Genomic DNA, 25830 nt, shown 5'->3' with positions numbered 1-25830 from the left:
CGCCCCCCAGCTCGGCGCCGCTGGGGCGGGGGCACTCTCGGGGGTGGGGGCTGCGTTCCGGCCAATCCGCGGCCCCGGGGAGCGCCGGGCGGGGCCTCGAGAACTGGCTCGGGGCTCCGCCGGCCCGCCCCGGCCTCACCTGCGAGCACCTGAACGCAGAACGGCGCGCCGCGCCCAGTGTCCCGCCGCCTCCCGCAAGCGGAAATAGTTCCCGGAACGCCCGCGGTCCCGGGCCACCTCCCAGACTCCAGGGGAGTCGTCCCTCCAACTCCCCGGAGCTGCCGAGGGAGGGGCGGATCCGGGCCAGCTCCTCTGCCAGAGCCCAGCCCAGACAGGGTGACCGGGCGACGCAGGGCCGGGTTTCTAGCCCCACAAGAGGGGTGGTGTGGGGACCGGGGCCTCGCAGCTAGACGCCTTTCCTCCGGGCGGGGCGGAGGGGAAGCCCACCTCCTCCGTGTCGGCCGGAGGGTCTGCAACAACGGGTGGAATTTTTAGCAAAAGCGAGGGAGGAGGTTGGAGCGACGAGAAGCGGGAGCGGAAAGGGCGCGGAGGCCGGGGCTGCAGCGCGCTCCACCGCCTAGCTGCAGGTGGCGCCTCTCGCCACCCGCACCCCGCTGCGCCCAGGGAGGGCCGACGGCGCGCCATCCTCCCTCCTCCCTTCAGGAAACCCTGCAACGCCCCATCCCCTCCGACGCAGGCCCGGGAAAGGCTCAAAAGGTTCGAGGTCGCGTTCCTGCCCTCCCGCGGGCTTCTCTCACTCTTAGATCCTGCACCAGAAGAAGCGGATGTCCTTGAGTGGGCAAAGCAGGGGTGAGGGGCTGGGGGCAGTTCCACTGACAACGGGACGGGGGCGAGAGGGGTTTACCCAGTACATACAGAAACAGCAGAAAAGAAATCTATTTTTAATGGCTTTGGCTTTATGGCACGAAGCAGGCACCCTCTCTTTAAAGGCACAGAGTCCTCTCTTCTGCCCCACCTCCTGGGTCCTTAAAATCGAGTCCTGAGTTCCAGAGGGGTCACTGCAAGGCAGCAGGGAAGGGGAGAGGGTCACAGTTTTACTCTGGGAGTATCAGACACTCAGGGCCAAGGCCCATACTGGCCCCTGAAGCTACAGGTTAGAGTCGGTACAGGAGGCAGCCGAGATGGTCCCTGAGAACAGACAGTCCCGGTCCCCTGGAGCGAGCTCTATCCCCTGCAGAGCTGTGAGGTCAGTGCTCTACATCCTGGGGCAACGTGAAGTCCCTGAAGCTGTAGAAGGAGATGTCACCATGATCCACCAGAGCAAAGACCAGAGGGACATCCCCACTCTGGTAAGACAACCGCTTGAGGCTGCAGAGGTCTGGGACAGGCTCATCAAATCTGCAGGGACAAAAGGTTAGGGTGAGACCCGGCCATAGCCCACTCCTAAGCTCCATGGCTCCCAGATAAAGAGATTCTACGGAAGGAGTTGGGGTGCAAGAATTCTGGCCCATGAGCTCATCTGTCTGCAAAACACAGGGCTCTAATGAAGAGGGCCCCAGAGCCCTGGTTGGGGAGGTGCTAAGAAGAGCAAGGTGCTCACCACTCTTAGCCTGTAAATTCCCACAATCTACATCCCTTCTGCTGGGTGAGTCTTAGACTAAAATGGCATTGGAGAGAGACTACCCTAAAATGCTAGCAACAAGGAGCTCAGAGTAGGGCAGCACAAACTGGCTGTGTGGCCTTGTGTAGGTCACTTAGCCTCTCTGGACCTCAGGTTCCTCTCAGAGATTGGCACACTGGCCAGGGGAGTACAGGAGTCCCACTTGGTTCACAGGAGAACTGGCAGCAGCTGGTGGGGGGCAATGCTGGCTCACTGCGTACCCACTAATACACATCCGGGCATAGGGTTTGCCAGGGTTATTCTTTCGGAATGTGGCCACAGCGTCAGCCTGGTAAACATCAAAGCTGATTTCCAAGCCCCCAGACTTCTCCAGCAGCCTGACAATACAATGAGAAACGTTATGACATGAACTTTTCTCCCCAACCTTTCTTTTCCATCCCACCCTTTCCCTCCATCAGTGCCAGGAAGCAGCCTCACAGAGGTGCCACTTGAGGGTTGGGGACTCTGAACCCTTGGGCTAACCCACTGGTTGTTCTCCCTCTTCCCCAGACCCACATGAAGAGTAGGTGTTGCTCAGAGCTAGGTGTAGGGGTAGGGATCCCTGGAACAGTTTTCAGGAGCCAAATCCTAACCACCAATTCCTGGCGGCCAAGGTCCTGCAGAGATGGCACTGCTTGGAAACTTACTGGGCACCTCCATCAGCAAGGTGTGTTGTCTGCAGCACAGAAATATGCTGAAGGACCACAGCTACAAGGACAGAGAAAACAAGGTCCTGGGAGGGGAGTCACATTTCTCAGTCTGCCATCTAGGATGGCCAGATTTAGCAACTTTTGTTTTCCTTTTTTTTTAAACAAGAGTCTCTCTCTGTCACCCAGGCTGGAGTATAGTGGCATGATCTTGGCTCACTGCGACCTCCGCCTCCCAGGTTCAAGCAGTTCTCCTGCCTCAGCCTCCTGAGTAGCTGGGATTACACGTTTGCACCACCACACCTGGCTAATTTTTGTATTTTTAGTAGAGACGGGGTTTCACCATGTTGGCCAGGTTGGTTTCGAACTCCTGACCTCAGGTGATCTGCCCACCTTGGCTTCCCAAAGTGCTGGGATTACAGGCATGAGCCGTGTCCAGCCTAGCAACATTTTTGTGTGTGGTTTTTTTTTTTTTAGTATAAGCATATCCCATGCAATTTTTGGAACATACTGATAGTGAAAAATTAGATTTATACTGAAAGTCAAATTGAACTGATCTGGCAACCCTATCTAGTTACCTACAATCTACCGCATTCCCATGAAGGCTTTAAGTAATTTGGGATCCGGTAACACACTGAGCTTATTCTTTCCCCATTGGTTCCCTGTGCTTAGAGCAGACAGCAAGCCTTTCTTTCACTTGGCCAAGAAGGCACCTCCTTTTTCCATCTAACAGGTTGCGATCACAGCTAGTTGGTGGCAAAGTCATCCACATGCATGTTGTTTATGATTTTAAGGATATGGCTATAGTTTTTACCCCTCCTTACCTCTCCTGACTCACCATCTCTAATCATTCCCACACAGGCCCTGCTGCAGCCGCGGGAGAACTGACCGTCCTTGTGGGTCCGCTCCCTCCTCCCACATCTTTCTTAAGCCTCAATCCATCCCGGTTCATCCATGCCCTTTCCAAAGTCCTGTGATTCCTCAGCTGCCAGTGGCCCTCGAGGATGTGGCAGGCTGAGGGGGTACCTGGGGAGCTGGCCTGGCCGGGACTCAGCAGAGGGGTGACGGACTGGCCCCACAGGTGAGGGGCCCGGCTCTGGCTCCTCTGCAGGTGCCGCCGCTGCAGCAGCTCCTTGTACTCCCGCCAGCTGGAACAGCTCTGCACCTCGGGATCAGCGTTGACATCTTCCCGGAACCGCGCGGCCTCCACGTGGTGCTCCCGTTCCCGCCTCGAGAGCTTCTCCTTGCGCTGGTTCAGCTTCTGGCACCAGGACTCAGCATCTGTCTCCCGTCCAGCCACGTTGGCCGGGAGCAGTTCTGGGGCTGGGGCGCGCAGGAGGGTGTGGCGGCTGTCTGAAGCCATGTTGGGGAAGGAGATCTGCTCGAAGTTCCAGCGCCGCTTACCGGCCCCCGTGACTCCGTTCTCGGCTCTGCCACTCTCCCAGCTGCACCCCACCCCCTCCCTGGCCGGGCCAGGGCTGGGCCCCAGGGACCCCAGAAGCTTAAAGGGGCCCCCTGGGCCCTTTATGGGGCTTGACTCCTGGGGTTTCTCCTCTGGGCATTGGCTGGGCTGGCTGCAGGGAGGTGGGCTGGAGGCTGCCAGACTCTTGGGTTGCAGGGAGTTGTCCAGGGCCTTGGCCTTCTTATTAATGGACCTGGGGGATGTGGGGGAAAAGCAGCACATCTGCCCCTGGTTGCTAAGGTGCACCCGTCCCATGGGAGCTGAAAGCAGGTCCCCTAGTGTCTCCCTGAGCCTGCGTGGGAGCTGCCCAAGCCTAGTTCTTAGAAAGCCTGTGCATTTTCCAAGGTCCCAGACATTAGCACTCCCTGGGGGGCAACCCTGATGTGGGCGTTACCGAGGGCTGGAGCTGCTCCTCTTTCTCTTGCCATCTCCATCCTCCAAGTGCTGCACGCTGGCATCCAGGTTAAGCTGCCTCTCATACGGGGACAGGACAGAGCTGCAGGGTGAGAACAGTGGGTGGGCCACTGACCCACCTCCTCAGCCTGGGGATCTGGTGGGATGTGTAAGGAAATGGGCCAAGGGGACAGTCAGTGGGCCAGGATCGGAGCCACACTCAAGGGCTAAGGCCCTAAGCAGACCTTCATGAGGAGTACAGGCCCAGCCATGTGCCTCTGCCTAGGCAATGGCCCAGAGGAGCTAGCAAACTTGGAAAATATAGAAAAATAAAAACTTTGGATAACTGTTGTTAACATTTTTCTTTCTTTTATGTACACACTGAATAATCTCTCGCTGTATATTTTTTCCTAACCAAAATGGCATTATACTAGCATACTGCTTTGTGATTTTTTTCACTCAATAATATATTGTTGACACAGCCCCCTGACACTGCAGCATTCTTCCCGGCTGTGAATTTTTTTCTTTTTTTTTTGAGACAGAGTCTCATTTCGTCACTAGGCTGGAGTGCAGCAGCGGGATCTTGGCTCACTGCAACCTCCACCTCCCGGGTTCAAGCGATTCTTCTGCCTCAGCCTCCCAAGTAGCTGGGACTACGTGCCACCATGCCCAGCTAATTTTTGTATTTTTAGTAGAGACGAAGTTTCACCATGTTAGCCAGGATGGTCTTGATCTCTTGACCTCGTGATCTGCCCACCTGGGCCTCCTAAAGTGCTGGGTGTGAGCCACTGCACCTGGCCTCCCTGCTGTGAATTAAGTAAGGCTCTAAGGCTATGCTATTCAGTACAGGAGCCACTAGCAACAGGTGGCTATTTAAGTTTGTTTTTAAGTTTTTTTTTTTTTGAGATAGAATTTTGCTTTTGCGCCCAGGCTGGAGTGCACTGGCAAGATCTGAGCTCACTGCAACCTCTGCTGCCAGGGTTCAAGCAATTATTGTGTCTCGGCCTCCTGAATAGCTGGGACTATAAGTGCCTGCCACCACACCCAGCTGATTTTTTTTCTTTTTTTTTTTTTTTTGTATGTTAGTAGAGACAGGGTTTCAACATGCTGTCCAGGCTGGTGTCGAAATCCTGAGCTCAGGTGATCTGTCCACTTCAGCCTCCCAAAATGCTGGGATTACAGGTGTGAGCCACCACACCCAGCCTATTTAAGTTAGATTTAAATACATTTAAATTAAATGAAATTAAACATTCAGTCCCACAGTTGCTCTAGCCCCATGTATTAGACATCACAGACACAGAACATTTTGTTTTTTTTTTTGAGACAGTCTCGCTCTGTCACCCAGGCTGGAGTGCAGTGGCGCAATCTCGGCTCACTGCAACCTCCTCCTCCTGGGTTCAAGCAGTTCTCTGCCTCCGGAGTAGCTGGGATTACAGGTACCCACCACCACGCTCAGCTAATTTTTGTTTTTTTAGTCGAGATGGGTTTTCACTATCTTGGCCAGGCGAGTCTTGAACTCCTGACCTCGTGATCCACCCGCCTCGGCCTCCCAAAGTGCTGGGATTACAGGCGTGAGCCACTGTGCCCAGCCAACACAGAACATTTCCATCACTACAGAAAGTTCTATTGGACAGAGCTGCTCTAAGGGATAACCTGTCATTTGTGTGAGCCTGTCTCCTGTTCAACTTTTCTTTGCAAGTACACTGATTTTGCACAGTGAGGGTGTTCTGTGTGACTCCTCACTAAATCCAAGCTCTGTGAGGGCAGTGATTTTGCTCTTCTGTTCTCAGCGATGTGTACAGAGCCTGGCCCCCAGCAAATAATAAGTATTGTTGATCATTCTCACAGGTGAACCACTACACACATCCACTATTCTTTCCTTAGGATAGGTTCCACTTTCAGAAAAGAGAAGATGTAGAGCTGGGCATGGTGGCTCATGCCTGTAATCCCAGCACTTTGGGAGGCTGAGGCAGGAGGATCACTTGAGGTAAGGAGTTTGAGACCAGCCTGGGCAACACGGTGAAACCCCATCTGAACTAAAAATTTTTTAAAAAATTTAGCCAGGCATGGTGGCGCACGCCTGTAATCCCAGCTACTTGGCAGGAAAATTGCTTGAACCCAGGAGGCAGAGGCTGCAGTGAGCCGAGATCACGCCACTGCACTACAGCCTGGGCGACAGAGTGAGACTCTGTCTCAAAAAAAAAAAAAAAAAGAAAAGAAAAGATGTGCCTGCTTTAGAGCTTTTATGACATACTGTAACTGCAAAAGCTATACCTGTTTCCATTCCAAGTCTGAAGATCTCTGCCTCTTACCAATGCTGGATTACTAGGGTGTTGAAGGAAAAAACATTTAACCTGGCATAAAAAGTGTGAAACCCTACTAATGGTGAATTCCTCACCCAGTCCTTCATTTAAGCATACACTCTACATATCTGCCTGCGTACCTACTAAGTGCCAGGCACTGTTCCAATCCTGCCTCTCAGTACTCACACATACTCAGCTGCAGGCGCAAGTCATCTGAAGAGGGGGCTCGATTTCATAACCCAGAATAAAACGAAATGACCTGGATTCCTCCCAACCTGCCTCTCTCAGAACACTTCCAGCAGAGGCCCCAGTCTGTGCCCCAGGAGCTGCACTCCAGCCAAGGGTTCCAGGTAAGGAGAGGCCATTTTCTACCCAGGACTAGTCAGCCAGGTCCCAGGACTAGAATATGTGGAAAGGAAACAGCAAGGGGATTTACCTTGGTTGGAATCGTCGAACCACATAACCCAACCTCTTCAGGTGGCTGAAGACCTCAAAAGAAAAAAAAAAGGAAAGCTCAGATGGCCACTCTTGAAAACACCAAATGGTTTCTCCAGACATAGGTCATCCCCACAGCCCTCTCTGCCCCTCCTGTACACCCCCAGATTCTAAACCGTGTGACTAAGGTTGGACCATGCTCCATTATGAACACCGTCCCCAAATATCTCAGGCTCTGAATTCCTGTCCTCCCGCTTACCTTACTCAGCACAAATGACATTTAGCCAAATCCCAAAAAACTGACAGCCATGAAACCAGAAAACCACCATGCCCTGAAATACTTGAGTATTTTGACACAAAGCTCACGAGAGTGAAGCTGCCGACCACCATGTGAATAAAACAATGGCAGAAGGTGGTGGGCATCTCTCCAGCCCCATACCTCCACCGATGCAGGTGGGAAGTTTCCGGTAAGGAGCCACATGTTCAACCTTGTGTCCCTGCGTTCATATCAGAGGGACATAGACAAGAAGTCCCCCATCCTGCTTCTCTCAGCAGGCTTCAGCACAGCTAACCACTTCCTCCTTGAAAGACCTTCTTTTGGCTTCTGTGATGCGACTTTGGTTTTTCTCCTATATCACCCCACACTCCTCAGTCTGTTTCTGCTTCTTATCTGCCCCCTAACCTACTCAGAGAGCCCCAGGGCTCAGACCCAGCCCTCTACTCTGATGACACTCCCACAGAGCCCAGCAGTTTAAATACCATCCATGTGCTCATGGTACCCATATTTACATCTAGTCTTGACCTCTCCCCACACTCCAGACTTGGGAGTCCAATTGTCTGTCTGCTTGACACTCACTTGCATGTCCAAGAAGCTCCTCAAAATTAACTTATCGGAAACAGAGTTCTTTTGACTGGTTTCTTCCTCCCAAATCTGCTCCTCTTCATTCTTCCCACCCTTCATCCACTGGCGCATACCCAAATCATGGGCGGTAATCCTGGGTTCTTCTCTCTCCTTAATCCTGACATCCAATCCATTGGCAAAGTCCTATCCATTCTTTCTTCAAAATATTTCTGAGATTCATCTATTTTTCACTCACTGCAACCCTACCCACCCCCAACCTGGGACATGCCCCTAGCTTCTCTCACCTGAATGAACAGCCCAGTCTCTTTGAATTCTCCTCTCCCACCTTATCTTCTCTAGCCCTGGGTTCTATGCGAAGCCAACAGGCCTCCACCACAATGTAAGCCTCGTGACAGCACAGCCCTCGTCTGCCCTGCAGCCCCAGCATGTGACACTGTGCCTGGCATCTTACGGGTGCTTGTCAATACTCATTGATTCAGTGGATGGGTGGCTCCCGGGGGGCAGGGTGGTGGCAGATACCTGGTACTGCAAGAAGGTCACAGTGTCGTCCGTCAGCAGCAGCTGGTAAGCTTCCTGGATAGACAGTGGCAGGTCTTGGTGGAAGAGGTGGATGGAGCCCTGGAAGTGGGGCCAACAGCTCAGCTTATGAGCCCTCACTGCAGTGCCTCAGAGAGATGGGGCAACTTCCCAGCTCTGATACCTCCCCCTCCCCCTCTCAGCAGCGCCTCAAGAATGTGACCAACCAGGAAAGTGGGGCAGCATCACTAATTTGGACTGGAATCCCTGCTCCCTGTAACGTACTACCTCTTGCTCTAGAAGTTCGGTTATCAGTTCTCGAAAGACCGGGTTGTGTGTGCTTTTTCTCCGATAAAACGTGTCCTCCCCGTTCTTTGGTCCCAACTCCTTCCCCACCTCCCGGGTCCCACTCACACACTCCAGCAGATACAAGGCCTCTTCCGGGTGAAGCCGCTGCTGACCCTGCTCTGAAAAGCCCATGGTCTGCCAGAACTTGCCCTGTGTGGGGCCCAGAGCAAGCGTCACAAGGGAGGGAGGAGGGCAGGGAGGGCGGTCCCCTGTCCCCGAGCCCGCCGCTCACCGCAGGAGACTTCAGCTCCACGAAGCCCTCTTCCGGCCTCCACTCGGCAGCCACCAAGCTGCCCCTGGCGAGGAGTGGGAAGGGATCTGCGTCAGTCCACTCGCGAGGCCCCGCGGCCCGCCTTGCCCCCGGTTCCCTCACCCCCGGGCCCGCCCCTCTCACAGGCGCTCCACGCGCTGCTCAGCCAGCAGCTGCCAGAGCTCTTCCCGGCATCGGCGCAGCCGCTCGGCCTGAGCCGCCGAGCCGTCGGGCAGAAAGTCCTTGGGGCCATGCGAGCGCTGGGGCAGCTTCTGCGACCGCGAGCGGGCGGCGAAGAGCTCCCGGGCGCTGGAGGAGAAGGGGACGCGGGGTCAGTGCCGCGCATCGGGGGTCGCCAGGACCGGTTTCCCTACCCGCGCTAGCCCCGCGCCTCCCACACCCCCTCCGGCCAGGCCGCGCCGCACCTGAGCACGCGCCCGGCGGGAACCTCAACGGCCGCGGGCTCGGGCTCGGACTCCATCCCGCCGCCGCCTGCCTCTACGCGCGGCGCCACGCCCCGCCCCGCCCGCCGCCGGAGCTCCGCGCTGTCCTAGCGCCCGCCGATCTGCCCTGCCGCGGCAGCCCCGCCCCCTGCACCGCCCCAGTCCGCTCTGCGCCCTCCTGACTGTCCCGGGTCCTAGCGCCCTCCCGGAGGCGCTCGCCCCGACGCCGGGTCTGGGAGCTCAGCTCGCAGGTTGCTGGAGATGCAGGAGCCCCCTCTTTTGCCCCCAGCTCTCCTCGGGGCTTCTCTCCAGTAAAGCCTGAGCAGCCGGCGGCTGGAGTGCAGTGCGAATGGTCACACGTGTGACCGCCCCTCCGCCGCCCCGCGCTGCTTAGTTCCCACCGCCCGGGCTGGGCAAGGAGGGAGAAGGGGTGTGCAGATTCCGACTTTGCAGGCCGAAGGCTACCCGGGAACTGTCAGGAGTGGTCCGGGGAGGTTCGCCGTTCCTTCGGTCTCTTCCGTCCGGTCCCTACGGCGGGGCTCCGAAGCTGGGTTTCGAGGGCCGGGGGCGAGAGGCGCTGTCCGGCCCACGACGGTGCTGAAGCGCCACCTCCGCCCGGCACGAGCGCCTCCTCGAGGCTGGGGTCCCCGCGCCGCCCCTGCGGGCCGCTCTGGTGCCGTCCGCTAGGTGGTGCCATTGACCGGCCAGCGGCTACGGGTGGGCGACGCCGGCCGCGGGCGGGGTGTACTGCAAGTGGGGTCCCGCGTCTTGGTTGCCAACCCCCTTCACCTTACGTCTTCTCTCCCACCAGTCAGGCCCAGGGTGTCTCGCCCTTGGGTCTAAGTCCAGGGCCCCAGGTCACCTCTGCCCCCCGCGCCCCCCGCGCCCCCCGCGCCCCCCGCGCCCCCCGCGCCCCCCGCGCCCCCCGCGCCCCCCGCGCCCCCCGCGCCCGCGTTTCACCTGGGCGCATGCGCTGATTCGGTCAGCGCCCCCGGTCCGGGCGGGCGCGAGTTGGGGCGGGATCTGGCGCGGATGGGGGCGGAGCCGCCGGCGCTGACTGACAGCCTGACTGCGCGGCCGGGACGATCCCTCCGTTCCCGATCCGGCGGGAGGGAGGGGGGAGGGGCGGGATTTCCTGCGGGAGGCGCCGAGCCGGCCTTGGAAAAGGAGAAGGAGAAAGGGGGGCAGGGGGGGAGTGGGAGCCACCGTCCAGAGTGCCAGGGGCCGAGCAGGGCCAGCCGGACCCCGGCGGGCGGCCGGGAGAGGTGAGGCTGCGGGGCCCGCGCTGGAGGTCAGCGCCCATGGGGGCGGGCGCAAACTAACTTTTCTTGCGGGATCGGCGGGCGCCTCCATCTCCTCGCTCCTTCCGTCGTCCTCGCGCCCCTTTTTCCATCCTCCGCGTTTATACCTCGGGCACTTGGCCCGCCCGGCTTCTCCCGCCGCTTTGTTTCCCGGTGGGCCTGGGCTGGGCTGGACTGGGGGGTTGCGCGGCGCTGGAGGGACATTCCGGGGGGCGGGGGAGCCAGCCCGACCCCAGGCACTGACTGCCAAGGGCGTCCTCCGCCCGTGTCGGCCGCGGGCTCCGCGTGGGAGTGCCCCTGGGTTGGGCTTGGGACGTTTGGGGAGTGAGGGGTTCCCGGCCAGGGCCCCAGGCCTGCGCGGATCTCATGCCACAAGACTCTGGCAGTAAATTCGCGGCCACCGAGAAACTGACGTAAGCCTCTCTGCAGTGGAGTCCAGGGTCTGGGCTTCAGGTTCAGGCTTGGGGGGCTTGGGAGCCCCGTTTGTCAGCAGTGTCTGTGTCTGTTCTCTGCCCAGCTGCTCCTCCACCCGACACAAGGGGCGAGGACGGGTCAGCAACAGGTGCTGTGCAGCTTCCCTCTCTGGCAGGCAGAGCCCCCAGAAATGGGGGGCCAGAAGCACTTCATGCCCTCCGTTCACAAAGAACCCTAGGGCTAGGGCATCCAGCCATTAAAGTGAAGCCTTGAAGCCTCCGTAGGGAGGAATCTGGGGGCTGGTGCCTTTGACAGGGAGTGACCCTTGCCCGCCTGCCTGTGCCTGACCCTCCCGGCCCCACCTCCTGGCCCGCCAGTTGTCTGTGGGTGTCGGAGCCTCGGGCTGTGGAGAACAGGCTGCTGGCCCGGCCTGCCCCAGTATGTCATGCTGCCAGGGCCCCTCCTGCCCAAGGTTGAGGTACTGCCAGGTGCCCTGGGGCCCCAGTGACTCAGCCTCCCCCTCCCAGAATGCCACCTCCCCGCCACCAATACTCCTCTCATGCACAGCAGCTTCCTCCGCACTTCAAGTGGCTCAGCATCACCATCGACTCCGAGGGGAGCCGGGGTGGCTTGGGGCTCCCTGAAGGTCTTGTTCTGCTCATCCTCTGCACTCCACTTCTGGGACCCTTGCAGGCTGTGGCCCAGCATTGGACAGAGGCCCTGTGCCTTTTCCTGACCCCTGAGACCAGTGCACCGCTGCTGCCTGAGGCCCAAGGGAATGCTGGCTGCTCTCTGGGTGGGCACTAGTGTTCCCCAGCCAAGCCTGGAAGATTGGTGTGCCTGGTCCCGGCCCATCCCGGAGCTGTCAGAAGCCACAAGCTGATACCCATCCAGATTTCCAGAGCCTCCACCCCTCAGAGACTGGCTTTCCTTTGTGTGGTGGCAGTTCACGGAGCATCTTTGGGAATATCCCTCAGCACCTGACGAGGAGCCGCTGCCTGGGATACCAGACTTGCTCCCCTGGAACCAGGAGCCCTCTGAGGGGCTGCGGCATGGCGTCCTGACGCCCCATCTTGGACCCGTTGCCTGCCTTTGCCCTGGACTCCTGAGCGCAGAGCTCAGCCCAGGAGCCAGGATGGGTCGTGAACAGGACCTGATCCTTGCTGTCAAGAATGGAGATGTGACCGGTGTGCAGAAACTGGTGGCAAAGGTCAAGGCCACAAAGACAAGTGAGTACTGGGTGGGACGAGCATCCCGCTGAGGCCCTCTGAGTGCTCAGTTCACAGAGGCTGGGGGGGTGTGGGGGGATGGGGGGGTGGGGGGATGGGGGTGGGTCATTGTGATCTGCATATTTGAGGAGGGTGGACTGTCTTGTTCTCAATAAGAAGTGCCTCTGTGTGAGAAAGCCAGAGAGAAAGTTGGGTCCCCCTTGCTGTGTGTCCTTAGGCAAGTCACTTAACCTCTCTGGGCTGCAGTTTCCTTGTCTGCAAAATGAGAGGGTTGAAGTACATTCATTCACATTGTTATCGAGTGCCTACTGCTTGTCACCCAGGCTGGAATACAGTGGCAGGATCTCGACTCACTGGAACCTCTGCCTTCTGGGTTCAAGCCATTCTCCTGCCTCGGCCTACCCAGTAGCTGGGATTACAGGTGTGTGCAACCACACCCAGCTAATTTTTAAAAATATTTTTGGTAGAGATGGTGTTTCACCATGTGGACCAGATTGGTCTCGAACTCCAGACCTCAAGTGATCCACCCACCTAGGCCTCCCAAAGTGCTAGGATTACAGGCATGAGTCACCATGGCTGGCTCAGGCTCTGTTCTGAGCACTGACCATAGTAGTGAACAAAACAGACCTAAATTCCTGTCTTGGTGGAGTTGCCTTCTAGCAGGTGGTCTTTCTGATGTGTTCTTTGGAGACATGAGGTTTCTGACGATGAGTTAGAGAAGACTGAATAGACTGAATAGATAGAACTTCATCCCTACCCCCAACCTCAAATGCATACATTCCAACCGGAGCATCTCTGTGTTTGTGTGTTTGTGTCTTAAGAGGATATCTATAAGATAGCTTTTTTTTTTTTTTTTTTTGAGACAGAGTCTTGCTTTCTCACCCAGGCTGGAGTGCAGTGACATGATCTCAGCACACTGCAGCCTCTGCCTCCCAGGTTCAAGCGATTCTTCTGCCTTAGCCTCCTGAGTAGCTGGGATTACAGGCGCCTGACACCACACCTGGCTAATTTTTGTATTTTTACTAGAGACGGGGTTTCACTATCTTCGTCAGGCTGGTCTCGAACTCCTGACCTCAGGTGATCCACCCGCTTCAGCCTCCCAAAGTGCTAGGATTACAGGCGTGAACCACCGCACCAGGCCACAAGATAGCTTTTAAAAAGGGAGTTGTACTGCTTAAAGAAAGTTCAACACTCTCTAACAACTTGCTAAAGTTTCTCTTCCCCTGACATGTTTGCCCTGGGGTGGGGTGTGGCCAGAGCTCATTTACTGGAAGTTTTCACCTAGCCTTGGGACCTGACTGGGCTGTGGGGGCTCCATGCACAAGTGGCCACACCTGAGCCCCTTGTCTTGGGTCCCTCTGTGGTGTGACCCCCCACAGGGAGAACAGACATCTGGGCTTCAGGGAGAGCTCTCTGGGCTGTCCCAAGAGGCCACTGGACTTGTCACCTTGAGATCCCAGATCAGCATGAGCAGGAGGTGGTTCCTGCCACCAGACTGAGGCAGGAGGAGTTCCCTGGATGGGATGGTCTCCTCTGGAGTTCAGGGGCTCTAGCCCCAAGGTACACCTTGGCCCTGTGCACAGGAAGGAGTACCCCAGGCTACCTGAACCCCTGGGGTATGGGTGCCAGAGGAAGGGCCTTAACCTCATGCGTCCACTGGCACGCCGGGGCAGGAGACGCAGGGCCTGGAGAGGTGGAGCCATGGGATGGTCTTTGTGCCTAGGGAAGTGGACACAGGGTGGGTGCCACTGGGGAGGTGCTAAGGAGGTCCCGGGGGAGGGCCCTAAGGTCCAGCAGTGCAGCCACTCCCCTCCTCTGTCTCCTCTCTCACCTCTGTGTTGTTTTTGGCAACCTGCCCAGTGGGGCCTTGGTCAAGCTGCTGCTGGCCTCACAGCTCTGGGGCCTCAAAGTGAGGCCCTAGGGAGGGCAGGAGGGAGGGGTTTGAAGGCTGGTGGCGGGAACTGCAGAGCCAGACTCAGGCTCTGAGAAGGTCCCTTGTGCCCAGTGGGAAACGTCTGTGGGGAACGAGGTCCCTTCCCTCAGTCCCAAAGGGGAGAATTCACCCTGCACAGGCTGTAGGCGCAGGCACAGCGTGACTGGGGCCTGGGATTCCTTGTGAGGCCCTGGCACTGTGCCTCCCCTCCCAGTCCTCTAAGAAGCTGGAGAGGCTGGTGACAAAAGTGAGATCACAAGGTGACATTTGCAAACCTTATAGTCTATGAAATATTATAATTTCCTCACTTGCCTGTGAGATAGGTATTTCAATATCCGTTCTGTAGATAAGGAAAGTGATACTCAGAGAGGGTTAGTGACTTGCCTAAAGTCACACAGCCATAGCATGGCAGAACAGAGGCAAAGCTGCACCCTGTCCCCTGTGCTCCACACTCAGCTGCCCATCAGAATTACCTAGGGATTGTTCTGTTCTTTTCTTTTTAAAGAGATGGGGTCTCACTTTGGGAGGCTGAGGTGGGCAGATCACTTGACGTCAGCAGTTCGAGACCAGCCTGGGCAACATGGTGAAGCCCCGTCTCTACTAAAAATACAAAAATTAGCTCAGTGTGGTGGCGAATGCCTGTAGTCCCAGCTACTCTGGAGGATGAAGCAAGAGGATCGCTTTAACCTGGGAGGCAGAGGTTGCAGTGAGCTGAGATTGCACCACTGCACTCCAGCCTGGGCAACAGAGCAAAAGTCTGTCTCAAAAAAAAAAAAAAAAAAAAGATAGGGAAAGAGATGGAGTCTCACTATGTTGCCCAGCCTTGAACTCCTGGGCTCTAGTGATCCTCCTGCCTCATCCTCCCACCTCAGCCTCCTCAGTGGCTAGTACTACAGGCAGTGCCACCATGCTGGCCTAGGGATGGTTTCAAAAGTGCAGACTGGGCCAGCCATGATGGCACACACCTATAGTCCTGTTGGCCCTGTGCACAGGAAGGAATCCCCCAGGACTCCTAGTTAGCCTAGAAGTTTGAGACTGGCCTGGGCAACATAGTACGATGCCATCTCTACAAAAAAATTAAGAAATGATCTGGGCATGGTGGCACACGCCTGTAGTCCTGCCTATTCAGGAGGCTGAGGTGGGAGGATCGCTTGAGTCGGGGAGGTCAAGGCTGCAGTGAGCCGAGATCGTGCCACTACACTCCAACCTGGGCAACAGAGCAAGACCCTATCTCAGAAAGTAATACATAAATAAAAATAAAAGTGTAGACTTTGAACTCTCCTCAAAATCGGACTCATCACAGAGGGCCTGGGACTCTGTGAATCAGAAAGTTCTCCCAGTGATTCTGATACAGTTGTCAGAAGTGAGGCTGAGGACTGTTGCTCCATATCACAAGAAGGCAAAGGAAACTGCTAAAAGGGAGTTGTCAGGGCTCCCCTTTTTCCTTCTGGGGGTTAGCTAGAGCTTTATAGCTATCCAGAGAGAGAACAGGGAGGCGGGAGGTGCTCCCTCAGCCTCCTGCATTTGATATCAGGGCAATTCCCTGCCCCCACCCAGGTCCTCTTCAGGGAGCAGGTGGCTGAGAGAAGAGGGGTACAGTTGCCCTGGCCCTGCTCCCCACCCCTCGCCGTACCACTCCCTTTTCTGAACAATCTCCTTCTTTGGCCAGAGGAAACGGGGTATGCTGGGGCGGCCGGCTGAGCTCACATCCTCTGCCCGGGAGCCTAAATCAGGAGCCACCCTTCCACCCCCAGCACCAGGCCCGGGAAGAAGGTTGTACCGCAGGGGAAGTGCCTGGAGTCACTGCCAGGAACCGAGACCCTCTGCCCTCCCGCCAGGGTCCCCAGCCCGGTCACTCTGAGCCTCTTCCCCACCGCCTTTCCGGCCATTGTTCTGTAAAGAACGGAGCCACCCAGCCTGGCCCTTGCCCTGTTCCTGTCCTGCCTGTCACGTTGTCCTGCCCCTCCCTGGAGGGACTGCATCCCGCCACCCAGCTGCCTCATCCCAAATTGTCCAGGCTATTGGAGGAGGAGGGCTAAGGGAAGCGTGGGCGGCTTGAAGGGCGCTCTGTGTCTCTTCCCTGCTGACCACATCGTCTCCACTGGGGCTCAGAGAGGTACCGAGGCAGGCCAGGGTCACACAGCCAGAGTGAGCATTTGAACTGAGCGCTTCTGCTTCTAGAGCCTCTCTTCTTTCTACTGCCTCAAACGGTTCTGTATGACAAGGACTTTCCAAGGGGACTGGAGGAAAATGGAGGTCTGTGTTTCTTCCCAGTGGCCACAGCCCCTTTAGCGTTTTGTCCCTCCCTGGCTCTGTCCTTACCTTTGTGGCACAGTGTCCTTCAGCTTGGCCCTCAGTGTAGCTGTCCCCTCCCTCTGTGCCATGCTCCCCACTGCCAGGTTGGTCCCTCCCCTCCCTGTTGGAATGAAGCCCTGTCCTGCCCAGGCTACTGGGGTATTCGGGGGCCCACCGGAGCCTGGGGGGCAGGCCTGGGCCAGCACGCTTGGCACTCCGCCCGGCCTGGCCGAGCCAGGCCCACTCCTTCCCTGCAGGGTGGGTTCTAGCAGGAGGCAGAGGCCGCCCATGACGACAGGCCTTCCTTCCCTCCCCAGCGCTTCAAGAACCACTCCCACCAGTTCCCTGGCTCTCACAGGGAGCACACCTGCCTGAACCCTGCCCCGAGAGGGGGTGGCCCCAGCTCCTCTTGCCATCAACCTGCAGAGTCCTTGTCCAGGGCATGGACACCTCAGCTAAGACCCTGTAGGTGTGAAGTCAGCAGTAGCAGTGACTCCCTGGGCAGTCTGAGCACCCATGGGGATCCCAATGGGGACAGTGCGGGCCCTGTGCCAGCTCTTGTTGGTGGACCATCACCCTAACATCGGGATGGTATTGGCCAACACGTCAGGAGGGCTAGATGGTGAGAGCTCCTGTCTTTGCATATGACAAGGTCAGGCACTGTACTCACAGCCCTGTGAGCAGGTTCTGATCAGCTCATTTCACAGTTGAGGACACTGAGCCTGGGAGGTTAAATGACTTGTCACAGTCACACAGCTGGCGCCTGGCAGAGCCAGTGTTGGGTAGAGGTCTTTCTAATGTCACCTTCCCCGGGGATGCCCCAGGACTGGGCATCGTGGCCTGCCCTTGAATACCTAGTGCCTCTTTCCTTCTCTCCCCTGGCCCCTTGGTCCAGTAGGACAACGTGACCAGCTGCCTGGCCCATTCAGGCAGGAATGCTAACCATGCACACCGTGGGCCTGTCCACTGAGGGCACATGGTGCCAGTCCCACCCCCCGCCCCCTTTGGCTCTATAAACAAGCGGGGCTGGGGCGAGGGGAAGCCAGCCGACTGCCGCAGCAGCAGCCTGCCCTCACTGCCCTCACGCTGCTGGGCCGGTGGGCCAGGGTGGGAAGCCACGGGGACGGGACGGGCGAAAGGCCATGGGGCAGGTGCTTTCCTGCATGCCAAGAGGTCAGCCGGGCTGCGACAGGCGGGGGGAGGGATGCTGGGTGAGGGCAGTCATCTGATGGCCCTGACACCTCCTGCCCTGACTCCCAGAGCTCCTGGGCTCCACAAAGAGGCTCAACGTGAACTACCAGGACGCTGACGGGTGAGTGGGAGCCCCGTCCCTCTGCAGAGCTGCCGGGTGGGGCCGGCAGAGCCCCGGGGGTGGGGCTGGAGGGAAAGACCCTGAGGCCCAGAGCCCCTTTCCCTCTCAAACTTGGCCCTGGAAGTGTATTTGCTGCGAGCTGTGGGTCCTGTCCCTAGGCTGGAGGGAGGGGGCACCCGCCCGCCCGTGGAGTTAGCGCTGAGTGAGGGGAGGGGCCTTGGTGCCCCTCTGTGGGGCCTCCTGGGGTCAGATTCCTTCGGGGCCCCCTTTTCTCCCTGGAGGGTAGGAGCCCTCAGGCTTCTGCTCCCACGGCCCCCTCCCCTGGGCCAGCTGGGACGGGGGGGGGCGAGACAAACAGGCCTCTCAGCACAGACACTGAGCTCTTTCATGCTGTGGCTCAGCCACTGCGCTCCCACGGCAGGGCTGGCAGGGTGTGGGGGGGATCAGCCACTGCGCTCCCACGGCAGGGCTGGCGGGGTGTGGGGGGCTCAGCCACTGCGCTCCCACGGCAGGGCTGGCGGGGTGTGGGGGGATCAGCCACTGCGCTCCCACGGCAGGGCTGGTGGGGTATCTGGGAGCCAGCCACTGCGCTCCCATGGCAGGGCTGGCGGGGTTGTGGGGGTGTCAGTAACCCATCCCTGCCAGCTCCAGGATAGGTTTGGGTATGGAAGACCAGGATTTGAGGGTGGGGGCTGCCCACCAACACCCCAACTTTGTGTCCTCCCACACCAGATTCTCTGCCCTCCACCATGCTGCTTTGGGGGGCAGCCTGGAGCTCATAGCCTTGCTGCTAGAGGCTCAGGCCACTGTTGACATCAAGGACAGCAATGGTGAGACCCCCATGTGCCCCCGACTCCCACTCCAGGCAGGTAGGGGCCCTACCCAGACCCTGGGACCAGAACTTGCTCCCATGACAACGTAGCAATGCTAATAGTTGTTAGCACAGCATCTCTGGGCTTGCAAGTGGCTTTTCCCTGTTTAATCTTCACAGCCTTCTTGCGCAGGGGACTGGTACTAACATCCCATTATTCAGATGAGTAGGTTGAGGCTCAGCGAGGTTTTGCTGCTGTCCTGGGGTCATCATGATCCGTGATGGGCACAGCAGGACTCTGGCTTCAGCCCTGTCAAGCCGGACCTCTTCCTAACCACACCTGGATGAAGCCAGCATTGCATCCCCTTGGGCTCTGCCCTCCCAGCTGGGCTTGCTCCATCCTCTGCTCAGTTCCTCTCCACCCCCAAGGCCATCCCAGGACCTCCCTCAGAATCGCTTTCCTCCTGCCAGGCATGCGCCCGCTGCACTACGCAGCCTGGCAGGGCCGGCTGGAGCCTGTGAGGCTGCTGCTGCGCGCCTCTGCGGCTGTCAATGCCGCCTCACTGGACGGACAGATCCCCCTTCACCTGGCCGCGCAGTATGGACACTATGAGGTGGTACGTGAGGCCGCCCACAGGGGCGTGGCACGGGGCGGGGTGGGGTGCCGGACAGGCCAGGCCCCCTCACTTGGCTCCCCCCACCCCAGTCAGAAATGCTCCTCCAACATCAGTCCAACCCATGCCTGGTCAACAAGGCCAAGAAGACACCCCTGGACCTGGCCTGTGAATTTGGCCGACTCAAGGTGAGGCCCGCAGCCCTGGGGTGCTGGGTCCTGGACGTCTACAGGGTCTCAGGAGGAGGCTCTAACTGGGCGCTGGGTGCTGCAGGTGGCCCAGCTGCTACTGAACAGCCACTTATGTGTGGCACTGCTGGAGGGCGAGGCCAAGGACCCTTGTGACCCCAACTATACCACGCCCCTACACTTGGCTGCCAAGAATGGCCACAGAGAAGTCATCAGGTACTCTTGGGGTCCCCCCGCTTCCTCTTCACCTGCCTGCAGGACAATTGGTGCCCCTCAGTGCCCTCCCCTGCTGCCCTCATCCCCCAGGCTCTCCATCTCCCAGGCCCCCAGCAGTCAGCACCCCCTCCTGCCCCACCTCCCTTGTGACTCCCCTTGTCCACTGCAGGCAGCTCCTGAGAGCTGGGATTGAGATCAACCGCCAGACCAAGACGGGTACGGCGCTCCACGAGGCCGCGCTGTATGGCAAGACCGAGGTGGTGCGGCTGCTCCTGGAGGTGGGTGTGCGCCCCTGCTCCCTCGCAGGTGTCCATGGAGCCTCTGCCCTGTGCCCCAACTGGGCTGGGGAGGTACGGGACGGAGGACTCCAGCATGGTTTTTGCATTAGCATCAGGGAAGAGGCCTGATTTCCTTCTGAATGGTGCCGAGGCAGTGCAGATGGATCGGGGGCAGACCAACCTGATTGGCACCCCAGATGTGCCTCTTACTAGCTGAGTGAACTTGAGCTTGTCCTTGACTGAGTCCCTGAGCTTCTATTTCCTCATCTGTAAAATCTGAAAATAATAGTACCTATGTCCCGGGTAGCTGAGAGAATCGGGTGAGGAGTGTCAAAGTGCCCAGTGTGTGTTCATGCGATGCTGTGCACCCAGGGAGGTGTGGACGTGAACATCCGGAACACGTATAACCAGACGGCGCTGGACATAGTGAATCAGTTCACCACCTCCCAGGCCAGCCGGGAAATCAAGCAGCTACTGCGGGGTGAGTGCGGGGGAGGATACCCTGCCCAGGGGGGCCTGGAGCTGCTCAAGTAGGTACCAGGATGTGGAGGGGGAGTGGATGTCCCTCGGGGAGGGTTGTCAAGGGGATGAGGGGTGGAAAGATGCCCTAAGGACCCTTAGATGACACCTGTCCCCCGCCCCATTCTCTTAGAGGCCTCAGGGATCCTGAAGGTCCGAGCACTCAAAGATTTCTGGAACCTCCACGATCCCACTGCTCTCAATGTCCGGGCAGGGGATGTCATCACGGTGAGGGACCCCAAGCAGGCATTGCAAATACAAATGATTGCTGTTACTTATTTGGGTACCCGCTATGTTACCAGGTTCTGATCTGAGGTCTCTATATGTACTCTCATTTAATTCTTCCCAAAGCCGGGGAACGCAGTGCTATTAGCATTTCTTCTTTAGAGATGACAAAATTGAGAATTAAACAAAATAAAATCAAGAGAAATTAAAGTGACTTGCCCAAGGTCACACAGCTAGCAAGTAGTGGAGCTGGGATTTGACCACAGGCTGCCACTGGGGCTTGCCCTGGAGGCACGGGGGAGATTGAGCTGGCTGCTGGTAGCAGGGGTGGAACTTGGGCCAGTGTGGGCATCAGAGGCTAACTCCTCAGGGGTAGGGGAAGAGCTGGACCAGGGTTGCCGGACCGCAGCTGTAGAGACAACTGTTTGCCACTTGCCTGGTGCTGGGAGTGACCGTCCCCACTCCCCACCCCTGGCCACAGGTGCTGGAACAGCATCCCGACGGCCGCTGGAAGGGCCACATCCACGAGAGCCAGAGGGGCACAGACCGCATAGGCTACTTCCCCCCGGGCATTGTGGAGGTGGTCAGCAAGCGGGTGGGCATCCCTGCAGCCCGCCTCCCCTCCGCACCTGCCCCCCTGCGCCCAGGCTTCTCCCGAACACCACAGCCTCCTGCTGAAGAACCCCCGCACCCTCTTACCTACAGCCAGCTCCCTCGGGTGGGCCTCAGCCCAGACAGCCCAGGTACCTGCTCCCAGGGGGCAGTGCTGGGCACTGTGTGGGCGTGTGGCCTGGGCAAGCTGCCAGTCAGCTGTCAGCAGCATCCCTTGGGGCTCTGACCCTTTGGCTTCTGCCCCCCACAGCAGGTGACAGGAATAGCGTGGGCAGCGAGGGCAGCGTGGGCAGCATCCGCAGTGCCGGCAGCGGGCAGAGCTCTGAGGGCACTAACGGCCACGGCCCTGGCCTCCTGATTGAGAACGCCCAGGTAGGATGGTGGGGTCACGGACCAGGGCAGGGCTCACCCCCCACTGCCAGTTCCCCACATGCTGAGTTGGCTCCTGCCCTGTCTCCAGCCACTGCCCTCAGCTGGAGAGGACCAGGTGCTGCCAGGACTCCACCCACCGTCCCTGGCAGGTAGGAAGGGTCAGGGGACCTGGGTTGGCTAGGAGAGGTGCAGGTAAGGAGGCCGAGGATAGGCACCCCTTCCTCCTGCCACCTCTCCATTCCATTTTTCTCCCTCCTTGAAGACAACCTGAGCCACCACCCTCTGACCAACTGCGGCTCTGGGGAGCAGATCTTCACCCAGGACGTGCGGCCGGAACAGCTGCTGGAGGGGAAGGTGTGACCTCCATTGGGGTGCACTGTGGGCCTTGGGGTGGGTAGGGCAGGGGAGATGCAAGGGCCTCTGGACTGAAGCCCCACTCAGGCAGGCCTTGAGCTCCTGGTGGGGGCTGGGGCCTTGGTCCAGCTTCTGCTAATTCTGCCGCCTTCCCCCACCCCGCAGGACGCGCAGGCCATTCATAACTGGCTAAGCGAGTTCCAGCTGGAGGGCTACACTGCCCACTTTCTGCAGGCCGGCTATGATGTGCCTACCATCAGCCGCATGACGCCTGAGGTGGGTGCTGCAGCTGGGAAGCAGTGCCCAGTGGGCAGGGGAGGGCCCAGCAGGCAGGGGAGGGGCCTGATGGCCAGACTGTGTGTGGCAGGACCTGACGGCCATCGGGGTGACCAAGCCTGGGCACAGGAAGAAGATCGCCTCCGAGATCGCTCAGCTCAGCATCGCCGAGTGGCTGCCCAGCTACATCCCAGTGAGCCATCAAGGGTGACTGGGGAATGGGGCATGTGCTGTCACCCTCAGCTGTGGCTTTGCGGTGCCTTTTCCCCTCTGGCTGGGGGCAGAGGCTGGCTGGGAGCTGTTCTGAGGACGGTGTTCTTCCAGACGGACCTGCTGGAGTGGCTGTGTGCACTGGGGCTGCCGCAGTACCACAAGCAGCTGGTGAGCAGTGGCTACGACTCCATGGGGCTGGTGGCCGACCTCACCTGGGAGGAGCTGCAGGAGATTGGGGTCAACAAGCTCGGTAAGGACTGCCCTGAGGCCCGGCTGGGCCCCCACCTGCCTCCGGGATCTCCAAGAGGAGAGAGAATGGGACCCAGCGGTGACCAGGACAACCCCAGCCCCAGCTAACCTTGCCACTTCCGTCCCCCATGTCAGGGCATCAGAAGAAGCTCATGCTGGGGGTGAAGCGACTGGCAGAGCTTCGGCGGGGCCTGCTGCAGGGGGAGGCCCTCAGCGAAGGCGGGCGCCGGCTGGCCAAGGGTCCGGAGCTGATGGCCATCGAGGGGCTGGAGAACGGGGAAGGCCCAGCTACGACTGGCCCACGGCTCCTCACCTTCCAGGGCAGCGAACTAAGCCCAGAGCTACAAGCGGCCATGGCAGGGGGTGGCCCTGAACCACTCCCCCTTCCACCTGCCCGATCTCCCAGCCAGGAGAGCATCGGGGCACGCTCACGGGGGTCTGGCCACTCACAGGAACCGCCTGCCCCACAGCCCAGCAGTGGAGATCCCAGCAACCCCCAGGAGAGGAACCTTCCAGAGGGCACAGAGCGGCCCCCTAAGCTTTGTTCCTCACTTCCTGGCCAAGGACCCCCACCCTATGTTTTTATGTACCCCCAGGCCTCACCCTCCAGCCCGGCCCCAGGAGGGGCCCCACCTCCTGGTGCACCCTGGGCCTTCTCCTATTTGGCTGGGCCCCCTGCCACTCCCCCAGACCCGCCTCGACCTAAACGCCGCTCCCACAGCCTAAGCCGCCCTGGCCCCACGGAGGGGGATGCTGAAGGGGAGGCCGAAGGGCCGGTGGGCAGCGCCCTGGGCAGTTATGCTACCCTTACCCGGCGGCCAGGACGAAGCGCCCTTGTCCGGACCAGTCCCAGCGTGACCCCAACTCCGGCTCGGGGGACTCCTCGCAGTCAGTCCTTCGCCCTGCGGGCCCGGCGCAAAGGCCCCCCGCCCCCACCCCCCAAACGCCTCAGCTCCGTCTCTGGCCCCAGCCCGGAGCCACCTCCACTAGATGGGAGCCCAGGGCCCAAGGAAGGGGCCACAGGGCCCCGAAGGCGAACACTGAGTGAACCCGCTGGCCCCTCAGAGCCCACTGGCCCACCTGCCGCGGCTGGGCCTGCATCAGACACAGAGGAGGAGGAGCCAGGCCCCGAGGGGATGCCCCCATCTCGGGGCAGCTCCGGGGAAGGGCTGCCGTTTGCAGAGGAAGGGAACCTGACCATCAAACAGCGCCCGAAGCCCGCTGGTCCCCCGCCCCGAGAGACACCCGTGCCTTCTGGCCTTGATTTCAACCTCACGGAATCAGACACTGTTAAGCGGAGGCCCAAGTGCCGCGAGAGAGAGCCGCTGCAGACCGCATTGCTGGCCTTCGGAGTGGCCGGCGCCACGCCTGACCCCGCTGCCCCCCTGCCTTCCCCAACTCCTGGCGAGTCTCCTTTAGCTTCTAGCCCTCCCCAGCCCGAGCCCAGCAGCCTTCCAGCCCAAGGAGTTCCAACCCCCCTTGCTCCCAGCCCTGCCACGCAGCCTCCGGTGCCACCCTGCCCAGGGCCAGGTCTGGAAAGCTCAGCTGCTAGTCGGTGGAATGGGGAGACAGAACCCCCGGCCGCCCCTGCTGCCCTCCTCAAGGTGCCCGGAGCAGGTAAGAGGGGAGGCCTGTGGGAGAGGCACTGCTGGCAGGGTTATGTCTGGCTCAGCCAAGTCCCAGGCCAACCATTTTGTCTCTGCAGGAACAGCCCCCAAGCCTGTGTCAGTGGCCTGCACCCAGCTGGCATTTTCTGGCCCTAAGCTAGCGTCCCGGCTCGGCCCCCGCCCGGTGCCTCCTCCACGGCCTGAGAGCACTGGGACTGTGGGCCCAGGCCAGGCCCAGCAGAGACTAGAGCAGACCAGCTCGTCCCTGGCAGCTGCACTGAGAGCCGCAGAGAAGAGCATTGGCACGGAGGAGCAAGAGGGGTGAGGGGGGCCGGATGGGGAGGGAGAGAAGGCTGCGGAGAAACGGCGCTCCTGCATCCTCTGCCCAGGGACCATGGGGATGTTGGAGGGGGACACTGCAGGCACTAATGGGATAAGAGGCCAGGTGTTGGACTCACCCAGATAAGGGAATCTTGGTGGCTGCCATTTAGGAGGCACATGAGCCTGGCCAGTCCCTTGCCTCTCTGAGCCTCTGGGAGCTATGACAGCTCCCTGCCCCAGGGCCAATGGGGTACAGGCCAGTGGCTAATCTGACCGCATCCTTCCCCTTGCTGCAGCGCCCCCAGTGCCTCCACCAAGCACATTCTGGATGACATCAGCACCATGTTCGATGCCCTGGCTGACCAGCTGGACGCCATGCTGGACTGAGCCCTCCAGCAGTGCCCACTGTGACCTGCCGAAGTCCACTGCCTTTGCCCCAGCACAAAAGAGGCCCCTGCCACCCTAGGGATGGGCCAAAGGCTGGTCAGGCTGAAGCGCCCCTCCTAGCAGGGCCCCTTCCCACTCCAAGCCAGCGGCTGTGGGCACCGCAGCTCTCGTGGGGCAGCCCAGCTTCTCAGAACCTGACTAGCGAGGGGCCTCCGCTGCATCTCAGCCAAGCCCCTCCCAGGGTGATCTGACCGACAGCCCTGCTCCTGGACAGGGACCCTGGTAAGAGCTCTCTCCTCAGGGAGGAAGCGGGGATGGGGCTCTGGGGGTGCTTTCTCTGTACCCCCAGCCTGTGTCCCAAGTTGTTGTGCCAAGGGAATGCCTCTTGCCACCCACCATCCTGCCCAGGCCCTGAGAGGCTGGAGGAGGCATGTGTCTGGCCAGGCCCCCTCTCCGTAGGTGTACAGAGGACATGTAAATACACAGCGGTGGTGCCCAGGCAGCTCCTGCCCCCGCCTTCCCTCACTGAGGCAGAGCTAGCAGGGGTGGGAGGCAGTGGGGTTAACAGATCCCACAAGTCCTAACTTTTCAATTGTAAATGTTATTTTTTAAGCAGAGAGAAATGCATATATTTTAAATGGAATTTATTCTATCTATTAACTGCCTGAGAGGACACAATGGGGGAGGGGCTTCGGACCATAGCAGGAGCCCCGGCTGCCCACCTGAGGGCAGGGAGAGCCTGACCCCGTTGGCCCAGGCCCTGGCTCTGTAACCATTAACCTCTTCCCCCAACTAACACCAATGAAAACACCATTCCACGTGAC

The 25830-nt window shown here is 59.2% G+C and overlaps 2 protein-coding genes and 1 long non-coding RNA gene across 17 annotated transcripts; 1 reads left to right on the top strand and 2 right to left on the bottom strand.

Moving 5' to 3' along the window:
• Positions 1-886: 886 nt before the first annotated feature.
• TSEN54 (tRNA splicing endonuclease subunit 54) lies at positions 887-9351 on the bottom strand. Of its 4 annotated transcripts, none has more exons than XR_003723512.2 (11): positions 9263-9351; positions 8982-9146; positions 8820-8883; positions 8654-8737; positions 8243-8341; positions 6863-6915; positions 4125-4226; positions 3295-3923; positions 2138-2329; positions 1843-1959; positions 887-1359 (listed from the first exon to the last, which is right to left on the bottom strand). XR_003723512.2 is itself a non-coding variant. In XM_077968758.1 (11 exons), the coding sequence occupies exons 1-11, from the start codon at positions 9316-9318 to the stop codon at positions 1209-1211; spliced, it is 1707 nt and encodes a 568-aa protein (XP_077824884.1). In that variant the 5' UTR covers positions 9319-9351; the 3' UTR covers positions 887-1208.
• Positions 9352-10307: 956 nt separating this feature from the next.
• Positions 10308-25829, top strand: CASKIN2 (CASK interacting protein 2). Of its 12 annotated transcripts, none has more exons than XM_077972709.1 (21): positions 10324-10545; positions 11689-12224; positions 12548-12645; positions 17713-17764; positions 18497-18594; positions 19047-19192; positions 19282-19377; positions 19463-19593; positions 19763-19871; positions 20244-20352; positions 20524-20618; positions 21097-21358; positions 21478-21599; positions 21688-21748; positions 21862-21953; positions 22119-22229; positions 22321-22422; positions 22554-22692; positions 22827-24308; positions 24397-24619; positions 24916-25829. In XM_077972709.1, exons 6-21 carry the CDS (start codon positions 19049-19051, stop codon positions 25004-25006), a joined length of 3369 nt encoding a protein of 1122 aa, XP_077828835.1. In that variant the 5' UTR covers positions 10324-10545; positions 11689-12224; positions 12548-12645; positions 17713-17764; positions 18497-18594; positions 19047-19048; the 3' UTR covers positions 25007-25829. The 12 variants fall into 12 exon arrangements, with proteins under 12 accessions (XP_014975861.2, XP_014975860.2, XP_077828835.1 ...); XM_077972710.1 differs by having other exon boundaries at positions 10404-10545; positions 11566-12224; XM_077972711.1 differs by having other exon boundaries at positions 10417-10545; positions 11563-12224.
• Positions 11687-14967, bottom strand: LOC144335956 (uncharacterized). The gene is made up of 2 exons (XR_013407275.1): positions 14889-14967; positions 11687-13101 (listed from the first exon to the last, which is right to left on the bottom strand). It is a non-coding gene; the product is annotated as an uncharacterized LOC144335956 (long non-coding RNA).
• Position 25830: the final 1 nt, after the last annotated feature.

Source organism: Macaca mulatta, chromosome 16, assembly GCF_049350105.2.
Source record: "Macaca mulatta isolate MMU2019108-1 chromosome 16, T2T-MMU8v2.0, whole genome shotgun sequence".
NCBI classification, from domain to species: domain Eukaryota; kingdom Metazoa; phylum Chordata; class Mammalia; order Primates; family Cercopithecidae; genus Macaca; species Macaca mulatta.
This window is presented reverse-complemented; position numbering and strand designations above follow the sequence as displayed.